Below are 23,100 nucleotides of genomic sequence, written 5' to 3' on the forward strand. Positions count from 1 at the left end.
TAAATCCTTATGGAAGTAAAGATGATTGTCTCCTCTTACTCCTGCAAATCAGCAGGTGGGTTTGAACTGCCAACCTTCTGGATAGCAGACAAATACTTTAACCACTACACAACCACAGCTCCTTAGTGAAAAGAATATAGGACAATAAATAGTAAGTTTATTTCTAAATAAGAGATAAGTGGACTTTCATAGATGTTTTAAGAAATACTCAAGATTGATGTACAATCTTACATGATAAATATGAATGTTGATAGGGAGGTGTTTCTGTGCTATTTGAACAAACAATGTAACAATTTCAAAAGCTTAGATTTTTCTTGTACATAAATAAATTTAGTTCAATCTGAGTAAACTGGGTTAAGTCTACATAATACCCTCAGTTCCTCTTGTATGGGCTATAGTAGTTCCTTACTGCTTCCCATTATTGATTCCAAATGTTTAAAAAAAAAAAAACCAAAAACTCACTGCTGTGGAGTCAGTTCGGACTCATAGCAACCCCCTTCAGGTTTCCGAGAAGGTTAAATCTTTATGGAAGTAGATTGTCCAGTTTTCCTTGCCAGGAATGGCTGGTGGATTTGAACCACCAGCCTTCTGGTTAGCAGTCAAATGTCTTAGGTACTATGCCACCAGAGCTATGAAAAACAAAGATAAATTATATACTATCCCTATATTAGAAGTACATTTTTAAAAAAATCCATTAGAGGAGACAAGCATAAGTGGATAATTTAAGACAAGGTAATAAATCCTAATATTGAGATAATCACTAAATGCTATCAAGGCAGAGAAAAGAGAGTAAACTCTGCTCTGGTGGTGTAGTGCCTAAGCCATGACTGCTAACTAAAAGGCCGGCAGTTTAAACCCACCAGCCACTCCTCAGTAAGAAGATTGGGCAATATACTTCCATCGCGATATTGACCCATAGTGACCAAGGAGGGGTCACTATGTGTCATATCTGACTTGATTGCAGTTTTTTTTTGTTTGTTTTTTTGACCAATAAAAGGATAGCAATCCACCCATTACCATCCAGTCAATTCCAGCTCACAGCAACCCCCACTGGGTTTCCAAGGAGGTACTTTACAGAAGTGCACTGCCCTGTCTTCCTTCCGTGGATTGACTGGTGGGTGTGAACCACCAAGCCTATGGTTAGCCTTAGGCATTATGCCAGCAGCGCTCCCGACAACAATGCAGAGGACTCATTTCAATCAAGCATGGAAGAACTGAAGAGCTTGTCAGAGCAAAGGGAGGGGAGAAACAGGAGATTCCAAGTTAGAGTAAGAGCATATGCCATAAGAAAGAGCACAGTTAGCTCAGTTGTGCTTTCATTTTTAGAAAAACTTCAAGTGGCATTGCCTACATATGAGTCCTGATGGTACAGTGGTTAAAGCATTCAGTTGCTCAATGAACGGTCAATGGTACTAAGCCACCAGCTGCTCTGCAGGAAGAAAATGTGGCAGTCTGCTTTCATAAAGATTTAGGGGCTCTGGTTGTGTAGTGCCTAAGGCATTAAAGATTTACAGTCTTGGAAACCCTATGGGGCAGTTCGACTCTATCCCAGGGTTGCTATGAGTTGGAATTGACTCAATAGCATTGGATTGAGTTTGGTTTTATCATTTATATCCTGCCTATATAATTAAATACAAATCCTAAACCCGGGGAGGTTCAGGTTTTGTGGCCTGGAACTGATAAATTTGAGTCACCCATACAAAATTAATTTATTTCTACTATAAAGCTTTCCACTAATTGCCTGTGTGAACCTCCTGGAGACGTTAACTCTGTATTGAATGTTGCCAAAGCACTGCTGCTATATTTGCACACCATGGGTATGATTACCAAGAAAGTACAGAAACAACTGCTAGTCTTCATTATCCAAAAGAGTAGTAATGGGACATTTCTTCAATCATATTCCACCCTAGGTGAGTTTAAGATATATTATCAGTGTCTATGGTAGTTTAAAATCCTCAGTTTCAAGGTAATATCGTTTATAAGGAACAAGTGAAAACAGTTTTTTCACATAACACTAACAAAGTTATTCTTTGTACTAAGGCCTTTGTTAACCTTTTGTAACACTCAAGCTTCCATCCATGAGGCACATAGAATTTCTCAATCTCTTGGAGTACCCTAGGTGGTGACAGGGAGGCCCAAAATGCCACCTAGGGCCATGGAAGCAACAGGCAGTTATGTTATCACATGGAATAAAGACGTGTCTGCTGCATCAAGAGAGCTGCATGAGAACAAAAGCCTAGCAAAATGCTTCATAACTCAAGTAACAATAAAAATAAGTCACGTATTATTCAATAAGTAAAAAATTATATATGACTTGATCAATGACAATTAAATACTTATTCCAATCTGACTATCTGTATAGCTCATAACCTCATATTTTTAAAATCTGATTTTTATATTTTGAGAGAAAATAATCCTGAATTCTTTAGTCCATTTAAAATGTTTATCCTTTTTAATAAGATTCTAGAAATATATTTTAAATGCCTCTGTATCTCTAGGGAGAAATCTGAATAAGATTTTATCCATGAAGTAAAATGCCAGATGATTAAAAAATTCTCATCTTGAATTCCAGACTTCCATTTTCTCTCCAATTGTCAAGCCCTTTTTAATTTGCTGTGAACAGTACTGTCAGTCTGTTTTGGAAGCTATTCTAATCTAAGATTTCATTATCTCTCTTCCTTCAACCTTTGAATGGCCTGTCACTTGTTATACCCATCATAAAAAGCTAGCCAAGTACACTTCTGATTTCCAGCTATCAATTGATGGAGGCACTGAATTTGCACATGTCCTTTTTCACACCTACTCTCTGAGTTTCCTTTTGAATTTCTTTTTCAGAAACAAAGAAACAGTAGATTTTCATTTGTAAACTCTACTAAGCAGTAAGAAAAATTATAGCAATAACTAGACTTTTAAAAAATCTCTTAATAGTCCTGCCCAGTATTACTAGACTAAAAAAATTAATAGAGTACTTTCTTTATAACATAGATCTTAATAAATGTGAAGTACAAATAAGAAACTTTAATACATACATTGAAAATAATTAAGCCCCATTACAAGTCATGGAGAAATAAAGATCAGCTCCTAGCTGAGAAAGTCATGAAAAGATGGGTGCTTTGTTAAGTGCGTTAGGTTGCACACTGTTCTGGGGTTTAGGTTTTCGAAATATAGACATTTTTCTTGTTTGATGGGAAACATGGGATCAATACCAAGACTAAGCATGTACGATGACAGAGATTCTTAAAAAATTTCTCTAAGTACTGCTAACTCCCTTGTTGAGACTCTTATAAAAACAGCAGAATTTCCATTGACTATTTCATATATATTTAACCAAATATGCAACAATATGAGATAAATCTTATAAAGAAAACAATACAAGTGACATACAGTAAAACATTAAAATACTGAGTGACATTTTAAGGCAAAATTTTGACAGACTGTTACATCTGCTAAGGTCAGCATAAAGCACATAAACAAATTGCCATCAGTTGATTCTGATTCATGGTGACTATGTTAGACTAGAACTGTATTCCACACAGTCTATAATGGTTGATTTTTTAGTAGTCACGAGGCCTTTAATTTGAGGTGCTTCTGGGTGGATTCGAACCACCAACCTTTGACTTAGCAGACAAGTGTTAACCTTTTGTAGCACCCAAGAGCCATCCAGGAAGCACATAGAATTTCACAATCTCTTGGAGTACCTAGGTGGTTGTAGGGAGGCAAATCCAAAATGACACCTAGGGCCATGGAAGCAACAGGCTTGGAATAGACGTGTCTGCTGCATCAAGAGAGCTGCATAAGAAAAAAGCCTACCAAAATAAATCTCTAATTGATCCATAAATTCTCTCCCCAAAAGAGTCAGCTTAAATTATCTAAGACAAGACCCACCATCTACCCAGCCTGGTCTAAGATATCAGCCAAGATACAACCATTCTTTTCCTTCTCTTTCCCTCTGTGTTGCTATGAGCCAAACACATAGCTGCTAGGAAATGGAATCTCCCTCTGCTTTGTCCCTTCTTCACTGGAGGCCTTGCTTAGCTTCAGTATACCATACCAAATCAAAACCAAATTCATTGCTGTGGAGTTGAATTCCGACTCATAGTGACCCTATAGGACAGGGTAGAACTGCCCCAGTAGGGTTCCCAAAGCTGTAAATCCTTCTGAAAGTAGACTACCACACCTTTCTCTTGCAAAGTGGCTGTTGAGTTTCAAATGTTGACCATTTGGTTAGCAGCCTAGCGCTTTAACCATTATGTTACCAGGACTCCTAATTTACCATACGAATGCACTGCTGTTGAGTTAGATCTGACTAGTAGCAACCTCTTCTTGGTTTTCCAAGACAGGATCACTACAAAAGTACATTGCCCAACCTTCCTTCCAGGGAGTGGCTGGTGGGTTTGAACCACTAGCCTTCTGGTTAGCCGTCAAATGCCTTAAGCACTACACCACCATAGGGGAGAAGAATTAATGCTAACTTAGGTATCTTCAGCATTTGGTGAACATTAATTAACTTCCAGTCTTCCATAGTGATACTGCTTTGGAAACCCAAGGAGGGGTTGCTATGAGTCAGGTCTGACTCGACGGCACATAAGAACAATAACAACAATCTTGAGGTGGAGAGCTGAAATCCAGATTCTTTATTAAAATGCAAAAAGGCCTTGCAAATCCATATAAAACAGCCAAGTATTTCTATACCATATGTTGCAAAGTGTGAAAAAACCAGTTTAAAATTTTCATAGGTTGTTTTATAATTATTCTTTTAAGATTGAGGTTAAGCCTATAGTAATTTTACTCTGGAAATAAATTTGTGAATCTCAGATAGCTGTTATCACTTATTGGTTTGTTTTGTATAGTCCTAAAGGAATTAAAGGATCAGAATCTATAGGATCAGAAGAATACGATATTGCTGGCATTTGGTTTACATGCAGTCCATTTTTTCCTACCAGAAAACAAACATTACATTGCTATCTATAACAATACTTACATTACAGAAACAACATCAGATAAAAGCAATGAAAGAAAGTGCAACCTTTGCCTTAGAAGTGAAGTTGCTTCTTAGTACCAGGCTTACCATATATGATCAAATTACCTAACTTGAAATCTGTATTTTATATTCAGTGTTGTCTTTAATATCTTTTTATGAGGTTCTTAATATTTCACTGCTCACTCCTAATTACAATGCTCATTATTTAAGCTAATCCCTTTATTCAATGGATGATCATTTTATTTCCAGAATGTATTATTCTTAAGAGTGCCATTTTCTAGCACTTGTCAGATTTCTAGTTTCATGACTCGGAATCAAGCCTTTATAATTTAAATAGCATTTTAAAAGGAGAAAGAGAAGCTACTTCGTTAATGTTACAGCCAAGATAGTACTTCATGGACAGTCCCCTTCTTTAGTCATGTAACTTACCACATTGTAAAATGGAATAATGCACTCTCCACAAATGCAGAATACTTGTGTGTGTGGTGGAGGAAGGGTAAAATAGCTGGTTAAAAGGAAAATCAATAAACATAAAATTTAAGAATGTACTACTGCTGAAAACAATTTTGTATTATTGTATCTTGATGTAAATTCTTGTTTGTGATCAATACTAGCACTAAAAACAATTACTTAGAAAAATATCACAGGGGTGGAAGTGGTGGGAACATTTTGGCTCTGTTTACTCCTCAGAGCACTGGTTTATGTCGGCAAATTGCATCTCGGTAGGCAGTCATGTTGGGAGCTCTCAAGGAAGCTTGTGCAAATCAGGCCATGTTATGATAACAATTTCAACAAGCCCAACTCACAATTCTATAAAATGGAGATCAATTGTTTGAAACATGTTTCATATCCAACATGTTGATTGTTTGCCTATTATTTCCTTGGAATTATTTGATTGTTGGTCATAAAACTTAATCTTGGTATAACTGACATTTGAGTAATACAGGCTAATATTTGTGGCTAACGCACTTGACTGCTAAACAGAAAGCTGGTGGTTCAAACCCACCAGCCATTCCTCGGAAGGAAGATGGGGCAATCTACTTCCGTAGTAATACTGCCTTGGAAACCCAAGGAGGGGTCACTATGAGTCGGGTCCGACTCGACGGCACATAACAACAACAACATTTTAAATTACTAAAAGTTTTTTATTATTATTATTTTTAAATCTTACATTTGTTTTGTTGGACTTAAAAATAGTGAGATGGAAATATTTCCTATGTGACAGATTCCTTACATTAGTTACTTCATGTAATTCTCCCCACAATACAGTGAGGTGTATTCCTCTCGCTCAGAGGTGAAGAGGCTGAAGATATGGTGCAGAATCAGGATCTGTACCCATTCTTTTAGGCTCTGAGTTCTTGTCCATGCATCAGAGCTAAAATTTGATGAAATAAATGCTTGTTTCATTTTCATATGAGGATCATACATACTGTTTGGAATTGTAGTATCTGAAGGCTCAGGCTGTTTTCTATTTTACTACAAACGGATTAGCATTATTAGACATGGTTAATGTCCAAAATAAAAAATCACTAACAAAGTCTAATTTATCGTCAGTTAATATGCCATCTGCTCTAACAAAATATATTTAGAGAAGTGGTATTCTTTTATATTTAGGGAAGTTGGTACATAAATTAATATTACTCTATTGAAATCTTTTTCCTGAGACTGTAATATGTTGCGAGTCCTAGGTGGTGCAGAAAGTGACTCTGCCAGCTGATAACTGACATGTGGAAGGTTTGAGATACCCCATAGCGGCTTCAGATGAAATACATGGGAGTAGGAAGTCAGCCCTCCTTATCCTCGAGTTCCACATCTGAGGATTCAACCAGGTGCAGATTGAAAGTATTTTTTTGGGAAAAAATTAAGTGGCCAAAGCCATCTCTCAAAGACTAAGAGTTAGGGTAAAGCTATTTACACAGCATATACACTGTATTAGGTATTATAAGTAATCTAGAGATGATTTAAAGTATTTAGGAAGATGTGTGTAGATACTAGGCAAATGCTATTCCATTTTATATAAAGGACTTGAATATCCGTGGATTTTGGTATTCACAGGGGGACATGAAACTATTCCACTGTAGATATAAAAGGATGACTGTACTTCCAAGAAATCAGCCATTGAAAATCTCATGGAGCAATTCTACTCTGATGCACACAGGGCTGCTATGTATTGGAATCCACTCAATGGCAACTGATTGGTTTCAGATATAGATAGATGAATAGACAGATAGATAGATAGATAGAGAGACAGATAGACAAGACAGATAGATGAAGCACAAAGGGCAGACTTCTAACACACTCATGAGCCCAGCCTTTTGCCCAAGCACACTGAATATCATAAGGAGACTGTTTCCATCTGCCTTCAATGCTCTCAGAGCTGTGGAGTCAGAGAGCCTGATTTACACTGGACAGGTCAATCAATTTGAATATTATATTTTTAATAGGAATATTATCCACCTTGTTACTTGTTGGAATAACAAAATTAAATGACTTCTTCAAAATAGGTAAATGTAAACTAATATTTGTGTTCTGTAATTAATGAGTGGCTATGTCTTAGAACAAAGTTGTGGTTAAAATTTACAGGTGATTATTAAGGGTTACTGTGGTAGTTCAGTTTGTGTGTCACCTTGACCGGGCCTGGTTGAGTGTCTGGACAGCTGGATGTACTATTCCCCATGATGAGACTGGTAATCAACTCCATGGTGGAATCTACTGTGAGCAGCTGAGTAGCTGCCTTAGGGAATGGGGTCTGCTTCCTGTATATAAGTAGCAGCTTTGGGGAATGGTCTGTACTATGGCACACTTGGACCCTGCATGTAACTGTGTCAATGTTCAGCAGCCTGCCACATTCTGCCGACCTTGGGACTCAAAATGGACTTAAATTAATGGCCTGCCATGTGGTTTGGTAACATCTGCACTGTGTCTTTTTACTTGTCAACCTTGGGCTTCTCAGCCTCAGCAGCCAGCAACTCTCCGAGTGAAGAAATGCCTCCAGCTCCAGTGGGCCAGGAGCAGGAGGCAGAGCTGGATCTCAAGGTTGAGGGGCTTTCACCCAGCCCCTAAAGCCTGGCACTTTCAACTTGGACTTAAAGCCTCCAAACTGTAAGAGAATAAACTCCTGTTTGTTAAGGCCATCCCATTTGTGGCATATTTGTGTCACAGAGGCAATAGGTAACCAGAATAGTTGCTTACACAATTGTCTTCAAAGGCAGGATAACTCTGCGCCCTATCATTTTCATACTAGCATCACTTGTGATAGAGTAGCACTATTTTTTTTTTAAGACAAGACAAATATACATCCAGATAAATTACATTGAGTGTATTAAAGATTATTAGTAGTTTAATTTACAGAAAGAAAGTACTCTCAGTACAGCATGTGAGACTTCAAAATATAATACAACTTTTGGAAATTCTCTTGTGTTCTTTTATCAAAATAAGGTTATCTCTGCTACAAAAGTATACTCAATTTTGTATTTCTGAAAGGAAGTAAAGCAGTGTTGCTTAAATTATAAGCTAAGGACAAAATTATTTAGTACCTGAAAAATTTATGCAAATCCAACTTCTTTATTATTATGCTCCTTTATTAACAAATATTATTTCTGAAACTATAATAATTCTACAAACAAATTTCTGCTGAAAAATTACTATAACCAAACCAAACCAAACTCACTGCCGTAGAGTTGAACCCACCTCATAGCAACCCCTCCTTGAGTTTCCGAGGCAGTATCACTATGGAAATAGATTGCCCAAGCTTCCTTCCAAGGAGTGGCTGGTGGGTCTGAACCTCAAGCTTTCAGGTTAGCAGTCAAATGCCTTAGGCACTATAGAATATTCTATATTTCTATACTGAATATAAGTAAAGACATTCTCTACATTTAAATCTAAAGTAGTCAAAATTAATAAAGTTCTGTGATTAAAAATAAAGTATGAATATACAGTCCTTTCTTTGCCAAGTTCTTTGTTCATTTTCTAAACCCTTAAGCAGATACATTAGATATGAAAATTAAGTATGTTTGAATGTTCTTTTAAATACAAGTACCAACCAGTGAATTTCTCAGAAATAAAAATTTTTGGATAGGGTTCTAATTAAATAAACTATTCTAAAGCTTTAAATATAACATTTAGCAAAAATGATCATGTTTCAATTCAAGGAACTTTAAAAAGTAATCGCCTTTGGGAAATGAGAATATGAGATTTCTTATGAGCACGTAGCTACACGATTGGCTTTACATGAGGGAAGAAGCTGTTTCCTTCTGTTAATCCTTCAATTAAAGTGTACTTTCACATTTATTAAACTCAGAAACCTAGAACGATCTCTAAAGCTGGTTTGTTCCAATGTACTGAATGAAGAATACCGGTAATTATTAAATTTTCCAGAACTTGTTGACATTTCTGATTTTATTCCTGTGTCATTTACTCATAACACCAGATATGAATTTTAAAGGCGTACAGGCCAAGGCAAGGGCAAAATCTTGATGATGAGATTTCAGCTAAAAAGGAAGCGGCCACTATGAACATAAATGGTACTAAATAAATAATCCAACCACACAGCTTCGTTTCCTCTATTTTCTTTTAATTGCACCGTATTTCAAAGTGTGCCTTATGTCTTCTGAAAAGATATATTTAAATGTTTGTATCTTGCTTATTTTCAAAGTAAAATTTCTTATTTTCTGTGAAACTTAAAATCATCCTCTGATGACGATTACAAATAGTTTAATCTAAATTAGAAAGAGAAACATTTATCACAGAAAGCTGAATCTCTTGTTGGTATTAAAAAAAAAATTGTATGTGCTATGTGGCAATTAATATTCTTAAAAAACATGTTTGAATTTGCCTTATGTGTCAGATTTTGTGTCTTCAAGGACAAAATAGATGAAGAGTTATTATGAACATGGTTTCAACTAAGTGAAAAAATGAAAAGCAAATAAATATGATATGAAGATTCTTATACAAATCAATTCTTCACTACCTCTTGTGGGCAGTTCTGGCTCTCAAATAATATAACTGAATTAAAATTAAAAGTAAAATATCAAGAAGTTCACCTACTTTCCTTTCATTAAACATTTTCTGCCTCAGTATCTCTGTCTTCAAAATTAATTGTTTAAAAAAAGTTACAATAAATAAATGAGTTATTATGTTAAGAAAGCTAGCATGGAATCAGGCACACAGTAAAGTTATTAAATGGTTATTATTATTACTTGTTGTTGTTGTTGTTCTTATGTGGCGTCGAGTCAAACCTGACTCATAGCGATCCCTCCTTGGATTTCTGAGGCAGTATCACTACGGAAGTAGGATTGCCCAACCTTCCTTCCGAAGAGTGGCTGGTGAGTTATACAAAATTATTATTACTACTATTCTATTCTCATCAAGTCATTGGGTCTGGGGAGTCTATTGTCAGTGGCTTTATGTTTCTTTAGGTCTACTGTTTGTCTTCTCCTCAACACTTCTTTGTCCTGCAGTATTTTGTTGTTGTTGCTGTTTTTTAAAGAAGTTCTGGTTTCATGGTGCCTTAAGTTATTTGACTTCTAACCAGAAGGCTGTTGGTTCAACGCCACCAGCTGCTCCACAGAAGGAAGATGGGGCAATCTACTTCCATAAAGATTTACTGCCTCAGGAGCCCAAATGGGGTCACTATAAGTCAGAATCAACTTGATGGCAGTGAGTTTTTTTTTTTTTTTTGATAAGGGAGTGTATCTCTTACTCACAATCTAGAGTAAAACAGAGAGAGCAAAAATGAGAACAAAAAAATTAAGAGAACAAAAGAGAGGGATCAACAGACATGAGAACTCAGAGGAATACTTGGAAAGAGTGTAAAATATACAACTCTTTCCATTGATCAGTCTGTGCATGTGTTGGAATATATAAATATTTAAAATATATACAGCTGTATAGTTTTGATTTTTAAAGGACATCTCTTCTTTCTTTTAAAATTATCTATGTAACTTGGACAGCCAGAAATATTTTCAATATAATGGATTAAAGGACATCTCCATGGATGCAAACCCTTTGACAGATATTTACTTAGTGATTTCAAAATATTAGTTTCTGATTGCTGCTGTGACATATTACCACAAACTTAATGGCATACTCAATAAAAAATTATTATCTTAGAGTTTGCCTTCCTGGCCCCCTTACTCCATCTTTAAAACCAGAATTATTGCTCTGACCATTTTCCCACTGAAACATCTTCCACTCCCACCCTTAAGGACTCTTCTGATGACATTGGGCCCACCCAGATAATTCAGGAAAATCTCCCCATCTGCTGATGAGCAGATTTCATTCCATCAAGAACCTTAACGCCCCTTTTCCATCTATAGTAACCTATTCACAGATTTTGGGATTACAACAGATGTTAATATTATATACATGTAAGAATATTAAGGAGTTCTGGTGGCAAAGTGCCTAAAGCATTTGACTGCTAACCAGAAGGTCAACAGTTCAAACTCACCAGCTGCAGAAGGAAGATTTCTATTTCTGTAAAAATTTACAGCCTTGGAAACCCAATGGGGGTCTCTATGAGTCAGAATCTATTTGATGGCAGTGTTTTTGTTTCATTTTTATAACTATATTAATATATTAATGGCATTTTGGGGAGGCCACTGTTTGGCCTACCACACACAATGAACAAAACTATTCATGAAAATGAGATTTCTTCTTTTACACAATCAGTTTATTACAGACTCATCTATTGCATGCAAATGAAACCATATCACCTTTGCTCCTTTTTCTTTCAAAATTAGGGCACATATAATACTCAATAGAATAGTATTATAACAGTTGTTCATATCCTTTTACTTACAGCCCTCATAGATATCGGTGGGAATATGAACTGCTGCATGCTGATAAGATATCTGTCGTCCAAAATTAGCATCTTCTATAAAAACAGGTTTTATCCTCTGGCTGCCTGGCTCACTGTCATTTTTTTCGGGCTATACAGAAAAAGATAGGCAAGAAACAGAAAATTACAACTCATGCTAACAAAGATATTCTAACCTATTATCTTCACTTATCAAATCTAGATTCTTCAAAAAGAAAGTCTATAAAAATATTTAAAGATACAGTACCATAATTGACATGAGATCATCATGTTTCTATCCTGATATTAGCGTTCACATTATATCCTCATGATATCATTCACATTAGAATCTAACTCCTCCTAATATCCTCAATGTTGAAGTCACACAGTATCATCCTAAAAGGCATAGAACTTTCCCAGATGCAATGCCGATTAATACATATATTTAAAGAACAGCATGAATTGTCTTTAAATGCAAAGAAATTAAAGTAATTCCTTAAAATAAACTTTATACCTTATGGTAATTAATTTATATTATACAGTTGAGGGTAATTCTTGGTATGACAATAAAGTACACATGACAACAATAAGGTAACAATGAAGGATTACTTTTATGTCATATTCGTTTGACTTTTCCCTATATTCTGTGCATCAACTTTCATTTGAAAAAACAAAAAACGTACCAGGAAATAAAATATCTATTATAACTCTCAGTACAATTAAACCCTAACTTCAACTGATCTGTTTCCCAATCAATAATGATTCAAGAAAATCCCACAGGAGTTTAAGATCGAAGATTAATTTTCTATCTATTCCAACTGTGCTCTCTATGCTGAATTACTTATTGAGCTCCCCTAGAAAGAAACTAAAATTATAGGTCATTTATTCAAAATGCATCTGTGTACCAAGTTGTTGTTTTACTATTCAAACTTCTTTCTTTTCAATTAAAATGTGATTGTTTTATGTCTTCACTATATAAAAATATTTGGATTAAACTCAGAACTATCCTTTCAACTCCTTTACTACAAAGATTAATGGTTTCCATATTCCAATTCTTATCTCCACAAAACAACACTGGAAAAAAAATCCAATATTGAACTATTTTGGCAGCACATTCCAGTAATGCATGGGATAAACAACCTAGAAGACTGACTTGAACAATCAGAAAATCCCAGAGAAGACTTATAGAATGTGACAACAACCTAAAGTCAAATTCCAAAATAAACTGCAAGTTTACAAAGAAATGACAGTGACAGATTTTTCATATTGCTCTGAATATTCAAATGGCCAGATAACATGTCAGTATCCTGAGACATTTTAACATGTGTATATGTGTACACACACGTATATTTTTTTCTAGGATAACCACAACATAGGAAAGACTTTTTAGACACAATATTAGCCATAGATAGATAGATAGATAGATAGATAGATAAATAGCCCTGGTGGTGCAGCAGTTAAAGCCATTGGCTGTAAATCCAAAGATCGATAGTTGGGACCCACCTACTGCTCTGTGGGATAAAGACTTAGCCTGCTTTCTAAAGATTAACCAAAAAACCCCAAATCCCCTGGCTGTTGGATCAGTTCTGATGCATAGCGACCCTTTAGACAGAGTGGAACTGCCTTATAGAGTCTGCAAGGATGTAATCTTTATAGGAGCAGATCTTCAGGACTATTGTCCACAGAGTGACTGGTGGGTTCGAAACACCAACCCTTTGGTTAGCAGTTGAGCACTTAACCATTGTACCACCAGGCTCCTTTGTGTATCACAGGGGCAAGAATTATTTTGTGAACCTTGTGATAGTTGGATTGGATATGATTTTGAATGTATGCCTAGCCATGCAGACGTATGTGTGATTGAGACTTTAATATTTATTTGTCTTCAATAAAAATACAAGAAAACAGGTGGCTCCTTGTTATCCATGAGAAAGTTATACACATCTACTTAGTTTCCATTGAAAACTGAGTGTACAAAATGACAAAACAATCTTATGTTGAAAGTCTAAAATTTTGGTAAAATACCTACATGTAGTAAACACTAATAATATTATTTTCTGAAACAGGTTAGATGTGGGCAGGAAGAAGAAAGGAAAGATAGAGGAAAAGAGATTACTAAGGAAAGAAAAGTGAAGTGCAATAGAACACTCAAACTATTTCAGATAACACGACTATCTTGATTGTAATTGTTAAGAGAGGAAAGAATAAACATGAGAACTCTGATTATTATTCTTGGATTAAACTGTGAATCTTAACACATTTTAAAATCCATATTCAGTTGTCTATTCCTACGCACTACTGAATTGAGTAAGAGGGCACATTAATTACCCGAATTAACATCCTGAATGTACAGAAGGCTCAGAATCATGAATGATGTGAATGTTCTTATCCATTCATCAACTGGCGACTCAGAAGCACCAATGGAGGGCCCAGCAATCTGTGTTTTAACAAGCCTTCCTGGTGCTTTGGGTACTAAAATTGGAGGATAACTGCTTGAAAAACTTCAACAGCATTTGCTAGGGATATACTATTTAGTAAAAATCTTTCCCATGAAAAAAATTAAGATTGATAATAAGACTGTTAATAGAAGCCTAAATTTTTCTATCTGCCATGTATAACAAAGTTGCATTATTTCTGAATAATAAGCAGCATGCAAAACGTATCATGGCAAGTAATTTATAGCAAAGTATGGTTCCAAAGAGACTAGTCCTTCAAGATACTTCAGGGGCTAGCTCTATTACGAAATAAGTTAGGAAAATGCCACATACAGTATACTTCTATTATTAGAATAACAAATACATTAGCATGTGAAGTGTCAGAGATATTTTGCACTAAAGGAAATTATATTTAACCCACTGTTTATCAAGCTTATGTGACCCAGAATCTCATTTTTCATGCAATACCCATTACAAGGAACACTGTTTGGAAATATTACAAAAAGGCACAATGGAAAGTATTGATGACAAGTGATTTGGTTCTACACTATTGCACTGATAACATGTGACACTCGAGCCCATTACTCTTCCTACAGCTTCAGCTTCCTAAACCTTAAAATAAATGATACAGGACTACATATGTGGCCCTTATCCTACAAAGTATATCAGAAATACATAGAGAGGTCTCCCTCAAAAAAAAAAAAAAAAAAAAAAAAGCCATATCATAATGAGGAGGATATATTTTGAAAGAATTTCCCAGGAAATTCTAGTATGTTCTTCCACCTCTTATTAAGAAGAACAAAATTAAAGGATCTAATAAGTCAGTTTCAGTTCTGATATAAATCTGTAGGCCCACTTCTAGAATTTTAGAAAATAATATATTATCTTTTGTAAACACACCTTTTAAAGAAATTCCATTTACATCTATTTCTCAAAAGTTTTAGATATATAGTAAGTGGAAGGATGAGATAATATAGATAGATCTATGATAAATAGATAGCTAAGGTAGGTAGATAGATAGATAGATCAGACAAATGTCTGAATAAATGAATTAAGATTGGGGTATGTGCAAACATTGCATTGAATGACTTTCCCAAGAAATATTATTAGTGGAGAGATTGATCAATATTAACATTTATAGAAATGTCAGTTTAATATATAAACTTAGAAATAAACTAAGTGCTCAATAATGCAAGGATGGTAGATACAATTTTATGTTGCTACTAAATAACGTAAAAGATTAATTACATAGGAAACATGAAATATGCACATTATGTTGTTGTTATGTACCATTGAGTTGTCTCCTACTCATAGCAACCCCTCTCTGGGTTTCCGAGGCGGTATCTCTAAGGAAATGGATTGCCCAATCTTCCTTCTGAGGAGTGACTGGTGGGTTTGAACAGCCAGCCTTCTGTTTAGCAGTCAAATGCCTTAGGCACTACACCACCAGAGCTCCTTAATATACTATGATATAATATAATATGTAAAGATACAGTAAATATTAAGCACAAAAGAATTAACTGACATTTTGGAGAAAAATTACTTAACATATATTGTCTAATATGTTGATTAAAAATCTTAAATATATTCTCCTAGAAGTGATTTCCCTGCTTCCAGAGCACATAAAAGGAAAAAAAAAAGTTATATCTCTTTCCAGGATTTTTTTTCAATATATGTCTTCTGTAGTCTCCAGAGTACCCTCTATAAATATATACAGAGAAACTGAGCAGGTCAATTCTGAAACGTCTGCACATGGATTTGGTAAAACACATAAGAAAAATATGGGAAGTCTGTTTCTCAGATTATTCATCTCAATATAATTTCAGTTATTAAGTAATGTTGTTGTTTCTATTTGCCATTGAGTCACCCCCGACTCATAGGGACCCCTCCTTGGGTTTCCAAGGCAGTATCACTACAGAAGTAGACTGCCCCATCTTCCTTCTGAGGAGTGGCTGGTGGGTTTGAACCACCAGCCCTCTGGTTAGCAGTCAAGTGCCTAAGGCACTACACCACCAGAGCTCCCTCTTTATTGATAGTGTTGAAACCAAGGTGCCAGTATACCAGAAAATTCAGACTTGGTTTCACTTATATATTTACTTATATTGTATTAAAGTGGCATACCTAGAGGCTTATTACATGCCTAAGATTGTATTTTATATTGGGAATAACACTGGAAATTTAAAATAATTCAAAATGAGTACATTGTACAAGGAGGGGTCGCTATGAATCGGATCCAACTCCATGGCAGTGAGTCTGTTTCTTTTGGTTTTATAATCACTACTAGTTCATCTTTGGTATCTAAGCAACCTGAGCTGCTCCACTAGTTATTACTGGTTACCAGTTCTGACTGTTATAGAGGAAATTCTCTTTTAAAAATCACTTGTATCAATGAAAAATGGAGATTCATTAAAGGAACTCCAGACAACCGTGGCCAGTTAAGGATTAACAATAGAAAAAATGGCTGAACCTTCCTCCAGTCACCGTTCTTCTGCTCAGGCTGTAAGGCCTGGGTGAATATTACATAATAAATACAGTTTGGTGGTAATAAGAAGGTTGTTGAGTCTTCTGACTTAATTGGTTTAAGCTACTCTTTTCTCCTTAAGGATGACACGATTCAGAGACGTATGCAGTGGATAAAGAGATTCAGAAAGGGAATTTGAGTTGGGTGATGTAAATGAATTATATACTAAGGATTTAAAAATAATATTTGCACTTTTGCTTTATTGTCATAGCAACAATAATATAATAAAATTATAAATTTTATAAGCTGTATTGCCCTTGCCAAAAAAAAAAAAAAAAAAAAGTGAGCTTAGATGTTTGAAGAACAAGTAAGAACTTTTGAAGTTAATTCACAAGATATCTCCAGGCCTTTGGGGGATTAAAATGTTATTACTCTTTAGATTTATCCTGTTGAAAAAACTAGAGCATTAATTTTTCAGAGGCAATTTAGTTAACATACTAAGAAAAAATATGTTTTAAAATTAATATGAAAAGCAAATTTAGAATGTTAATGAGCAAAAGAAAATTTGACAAATTATTCAGATTAAATCTTCATGTATTCTTCTCCTACTAATTATACTATACAAAAATGAATGAAAGAAGAACTCTAAGAGAAGTAGACTTTGTGAAAATAAATGAATAGGAAGTAGTGAAAACTGAAACAACAGAAAGATAAAATTGAAAAAAAACATTTAGGAGATATTAAAGCAAAAATTTTAAAAATATACTTTCTACATATTACATTGAATTCAAGTCTAAAACCAATAAGACTATGAAAACACATAAAGGTGAACTAATTTAAATCAAAACAAGACACTGATCACTGCAATAATTTAATAATAAAATTTAATTAAAAAAATAGAAATTATTTCAATCAAATGTATTGAGGTTGCTAACAAGGACTACAATCATATAATTCAAAAAAATTGGAATATGAAATCTGAGATTATCTGGGAAAGAAAACAGAGGTATTTTTGGTTTGCATGATAAATAGTATACAAAGCACCTAACACAGAACCTAGCACATATGAAGAGATTCAACAGAATTATAGATACAGACAACGAGAAGAAGCACCCAGAACTGACTTCAATTGTACATGTAGTATAAAGTTTTCAAACCATCAAGATGAGAGGTGAAGTGCTGCTATAAAAGTAAATTCATGTATATGTCATATCCCAAATTTTTAGAAGAGGATGATGGTGTGTTTCTTTTCAACTAGGAAAGAGTGAAGTATCTTCTTAAATATGAAAACTGCTATGTGATTTCAAATATTCTGAAAACTGAATCTAGCACTCCCTATAGACTTTATAGCTCTGGTAACATAGTGTCTAAGGCATCTGACTGCTAACCCACCAGCCACTCCTCAGAAGGAAGATGGCCAATCTACTTCCGTAGTGATACCGCCTCAGCAACCCAAGGAGGGGTTGCTATGAGCCGGGTCCAACTCGATGGCACATAACAACAATCAGAAGAATGAACCAATCTGTTCCGGATGAAGTCAACCAGAAAGGTCCTAGGAAGCAAGAATGGCCAGACTTGTCATATTGTCAGAAGGGACCGTTCCTTGGAGAAGGACATCATGTTGGTTAAAGTTGAGGGTCACTTTAAAAGGAGAAAATCCTCAAAAAAATGGATGAACACAGTGGCTGCACCAATGGGCTCAAGTACAGCAAGGATGGTGCGGATGGTGCAGGACCACACAGTGTTTTGTTCTGCTGTACGTAGGGTCACTATGAATCAGAGCCTACTTGATGGCACTTAACCCCAACAGTCTTCGTTTACCCTGTGTTATACACTTGGTAAATTGTATATGAATATGATTCTAAGATTTCATAATGCCACCAAATTACCCTAAATTAATGAGTATTTATTGAGTTGTAAAGTAAATACACCATACACTATTTTGGGAAAGAATGAACTGATTGTGAAATCAAAATGAGAATTATACATGTCTAGAACAACTGAGAATCAGTGTATAAATTTACCTTGCAAGAGGCATATAGCAGTATTAAAAAATAGATTAAGAAATGTTGTAAAAGAAGTGCAAAAATTCATAAAACAGATACCCTAGAAAAAAACTGAATGTACATTTTCACTAATTTTACAGTCTTTCCCAATGAATCCTCAAGTGGTTATTAGCTATTCAGGAATTCATGCATTGATTTTAAGATATCAGCAGTATTTACAGTGGATCAGACCAGCTTAAATTTATGTTTTATGATCTTTTAAACATACAGATTTTATTCTACATACTATAAGATCATTGCAAACTATCAATGTCAAGAATGAAGCTAGGTGAATAAAAAAAAAGCTGAATACATGAAAATTAAATATGGACAGAATAATGGAAAGCTGAAATTAATTAAAATTTTAAAGCAAAATTTTCTCTAAAAATTTTAAGTCTTTTTTCTTAACAGCTCTTCCACAGGCCCCTCTCTGTTCACCATGGGTGCCCCCTGCACAAGCAGGGCAGCAGCCTTGTCTAGCTCTGGCTCACGGTGACTGTGTTCTAATCTCTCCTTTAACAAATGCGTTGAGCGTCCTCCCCTTTTTTGCTGATTCTCTACTTTATCAAATATGATATCCTTCTCCAGAGACTGGTCCCTCTTGATAACATGGTCACAGTAGGAGAGATGAAATCTAGCCATTCTCGCTTCTAAAGAGCATTCCAGCTGTGCTTCCTCCAAAACAGATTTGTTCATTCTTCTAACAGTCCATGGTGCATTCAACATTCTTTGCCAACACTAATATATCTATACCAAAACTCATTGCCATTGAGTCGATTCCCACTCACAGAGACCCCTAGTGAGCTTCTGAGGCAGTATATCTTTACAGAAGTAGATTGCCTGATCTTCCTTCTGCAGAGTGGCTGAACCACCAACCTTCTGGTTAGCAGACAAATAAATGCCTTAAGTACTGCACCACCGGAATTTCTTAATATGTCCATATCATATGTTTATTATCATTATAACCCAATACAAATATTCTAAATCCAAAATACTTCAACTATTTATTTTAGATGCAGAAAAAGCAAGGCAACTCACAATAAACCAGTTATTATATTTGGCTGCTAACCAAAAGGTCAGCAGTTTGAACCCACCAGCCGCTTCTAGGGAGAAAGATGAGGCAGTCTGCTTCCATCATGATTTTCAGCTTTGGAAAGCCTATGGGGCAATTCTACTTTGTCTTATAGGGTTGCTATGAGTCATAATTGACTCAATTGCAGTGGGTTTTAATATTCTATGCTATCATCTATTTGAGAATTCAACATGGGTCATTTTCAGAGCCAGAATACAAAATCTACATGCTACATTTTTTTAAACACTAGTAAACAGACTTTGATTTTTCTTTAATAATTAGAATAAATTTAATCACTGTTTGATAAAATTGACTAAATGTTTATTTTTCTTAGCTCATTCTAGACTCAGGTTTACTTACTCTGGTAAGAAGAAAATAAACAGGAACATAAATATGCAAGGGAATTCAGCAGAATAGCCAAATGTTCCAGATGGGTTAGATTTTTAACATGATCAATAAAATAAAATGTCGCAAATAAATCAACTGTATTTAATGATATGGGGATACTTAGTTAAACTTATTTCATTTGGATTTTAGTCAGAAACATAGATCTTAGAATTAGGTTAATAAGGGTTTATCACTATCTGCTTTCTTTTTGCTTACACAGGGAATTACTAGTGCAGCTTGCTGAAACAACCAGATCATTCTGGGGAATTTGCTTCTGTAATCTTCAGGGAATTGAAGGAATTCATTGGGACAGATGTCTCTAAAAATCTACTCAAGAACCTAAGTAAATTTTGAAACTAAGGAGAACCTGAATGAAAAATTTCACAGATAATCTTCACATTTGTCTTTCTTTTTTATTTGATGTGCATATTTCCTTTGTCTCTCAAATCTGAATGCATAAAACCAACAATAATATCAAGACAAATTTCTGCATTCTGTTCATTTTTTTCTAGATTTTTTTTAATATTCAACTCTGGTTATTATTTTGTATGTGAATTGTCTTAAATTTTTCACATTATCACAAGGATTATATGTACCATTAAAAAAAAAAAACTCAAGATAATATATTTTCATTATTGTTAGCATATATACCCACAAAATGTGTCTCTTCATTTGAAGCTAAAACTACTTCATATCAATCCTAAATTTCTTTTAACAATAGTATGTTAATACCAATGTTAATAACAACACTATTGTTAATACTAATATGTCATATTATTATAGTCCCTAACATTTTTAGATTGCCTACTACGGGCTGGGAAATGTTCTAAATCCTTTACATGTGTTGTTGTTATGTGCCATCAAGTCAGACCCAACTTATAGCGACCTCCCTTGGGTTTCCGAGGTAGTATCACTATGGAAGTAGATTGCCCAAACTTCCTTTTGCGGAGTGGCTGGTGGGTTTTAATCACCAGCCTTCTTATATGTGTTAGCTTTATAATTCTCACAATAACTCTATAAGGTTATTACTATTACCTTCATATTACAGATCATGAAAGTGAAACAGAGAATGTGTGAAATTGAAAATATTGCCCTGTCAGAAAATAGCACCACTGGAATTCAAATCCAAGTAGTAGCACTGCAGAGAACAGTCTCTTAAATCTTAAATACCACACTCTACTTCCTTCCCTGTATAGCAATGTATGCAGCAATTTTATATATATATATGTCTTGTGTTTATTTAAAGGTGCTCTGGTGATGTAGAGGGGCTAAGAACAACTAAGGGAGATGAACTTGTCTGTCATTTTGTCATCCTATGGTGGCTTACATGTTGCTGTGTGCTGTGAGGCTGGAGGCTATGCCACCAGTGTTGCAAAATGCCAGCAGGGTTACCCATGGTGGATGGGTTTCAGGAGAACTTCTGGGCTAAGACAGACTCGGAAGAAGGAAGAGGCCATCCACTTCTCAAATAATTGGCCAGTGAAAACCTTATGAATAGCAGTGAAACACTGTCTGATATATTATTGGAAAACTTTATGAATAGCTCTGAAACACTGTCCAATATAGTGCCAGAAGATTAGCCCCTCAGGACAGAAAGCACTCAAAATTTGATGAGGGAGAGCTGACTCCTCAGAGTGGAGATGAACTTAACAATATGGATAGAGTAAAGCTTTCAGGACCTCCATTGCCTGATGTGGCATGATTCAAAATGAGTAGAAACAGATGTAAACATCTATTAAAAATTGGAACATGGAATGTATGAAGTATGCATCTAGAAAAATTGGAAGTTGTTAAAAATGAATTGGAAAGCATGAAGATAGATATCCCAGGCATTATTGAGCTAAAATGGACTGGTTTTGGGCATTATAAATCAGATGACCATATGATCTACTATGCCAGGAATAATAAATTAAAGAAGAATGGTGTGGCACTCATCATCACAAAGAGTGTTTCAAGATCTGTCCTGAAGTACAATGCTGTCAGTGATAGTATAATATCCATACCTCTACATGGAAGACCAGTCAATACTACTATTATTCAAATATATGTACCAACCACCACAGCCAAAGATAAGGAAATTGAAGATTTCTACAAATTTCTGCTGTCTGAAATTGACTGAACATGCAATCATGATGTGTTGATTATCACTGGTGACTGGAATGCAAAAGCTGGAAACAAAGAGGAGTTATTGGTAGTTGGAAAATATGGCCTTGGTGGTGACTGGAATGTAAAAGCTGGAAACAAAGAAGAGTTACTGGTAGTTGGAAAATATGGCCTTGGTGATAGAAATAATGCTGGAGATCGCATAATAGAATTTTGCAAGACCAATGACTTATTCATTGCAAATATCTTTTTTCAACAACATAAGCAACAGCTCTATGTACATGGACTTCATCAGATGGAAAACACAGGAATCAGACTGAATACATCTGTGGCAAGAGGCAATAGAGAATTTCAATATCTTTGGCCAAAACAAGGCCAGGAGCTGATCGTGGAGCAGACCATCAACTGCTCACCTGCAAGTTTCAGTTGAAGTTGAAGACAATTAAAAAATGTCCATGAGAGCAAAATATGACTTTGATAACATCCCTCCTGAATTTAGAGACCATTTAAATAATAGATTTGACACACTGAACACCAATGAACAAGAATCAGAGGTACTGTGGGATGACATCAAGAGCATCATCCATTGGGGCTCTCCTTATACAGAACAAAGAAAAATGAAGAAAACCAAAGATGCATGGAAAAAATTACTCCAAGCAACTGGTATACCATGCAATTCTTAGCCTACATGACTATGAGACCAGATGGTGCCCAGCTACAACTGTCAAAGACTCAAAGGGAGATCTATGTAGGAGATCCTGGGTAGAATGTGAGTAAAATGTGGAATAAAACTCAAAATCACTAAAAAAAAAAAAAAAAAAAA

The 23,100-nt window shown here is 35.2% G+C and overlaps 1 protein-coding gene across 1 annotated transcript in view; it reads right to left on the bottom strand.

The window, feature by feature from the left end:
- Nucleotides 1-23,100, bottom strand: part of CACNA2D1 (calcium voltage-gated channel auxiliary subunit alpha2delta 1) — a 635,761-nt gene that overhangs the window by 206,454 nt on the left and 406,207 nt on the right. The window contains exon 6 of the mRNA XM_042781442.1: nucleotides 11,781-11,910. Within this exon, the coding sequence (XP_042637376.1) occupies nucleotides 11,781-11,910 (130 nt within the window). The remainder of the gene's footprint in view (nucleotides 1-11,780; nucleotides 11,911-23,100) is intronic.

Source organism: Orycteropus afer, unplaced genomic scaffold (assembly GCF_000298275.1).
Source record: "Orycteropus afer afer isolate SDZICR_OR568_19922 unplaced genomic scaffold, OryAfe1.0 scaffold00007, whole genome shotgun sequence".
Classification (NCBI taxonomy): domain Eukaryota; kingdom Metazoa; phylum Chordata; class Mammalia; order Tubulidentata; family Orycteropodidae; genus Orycteropus; species Orycteropus afer.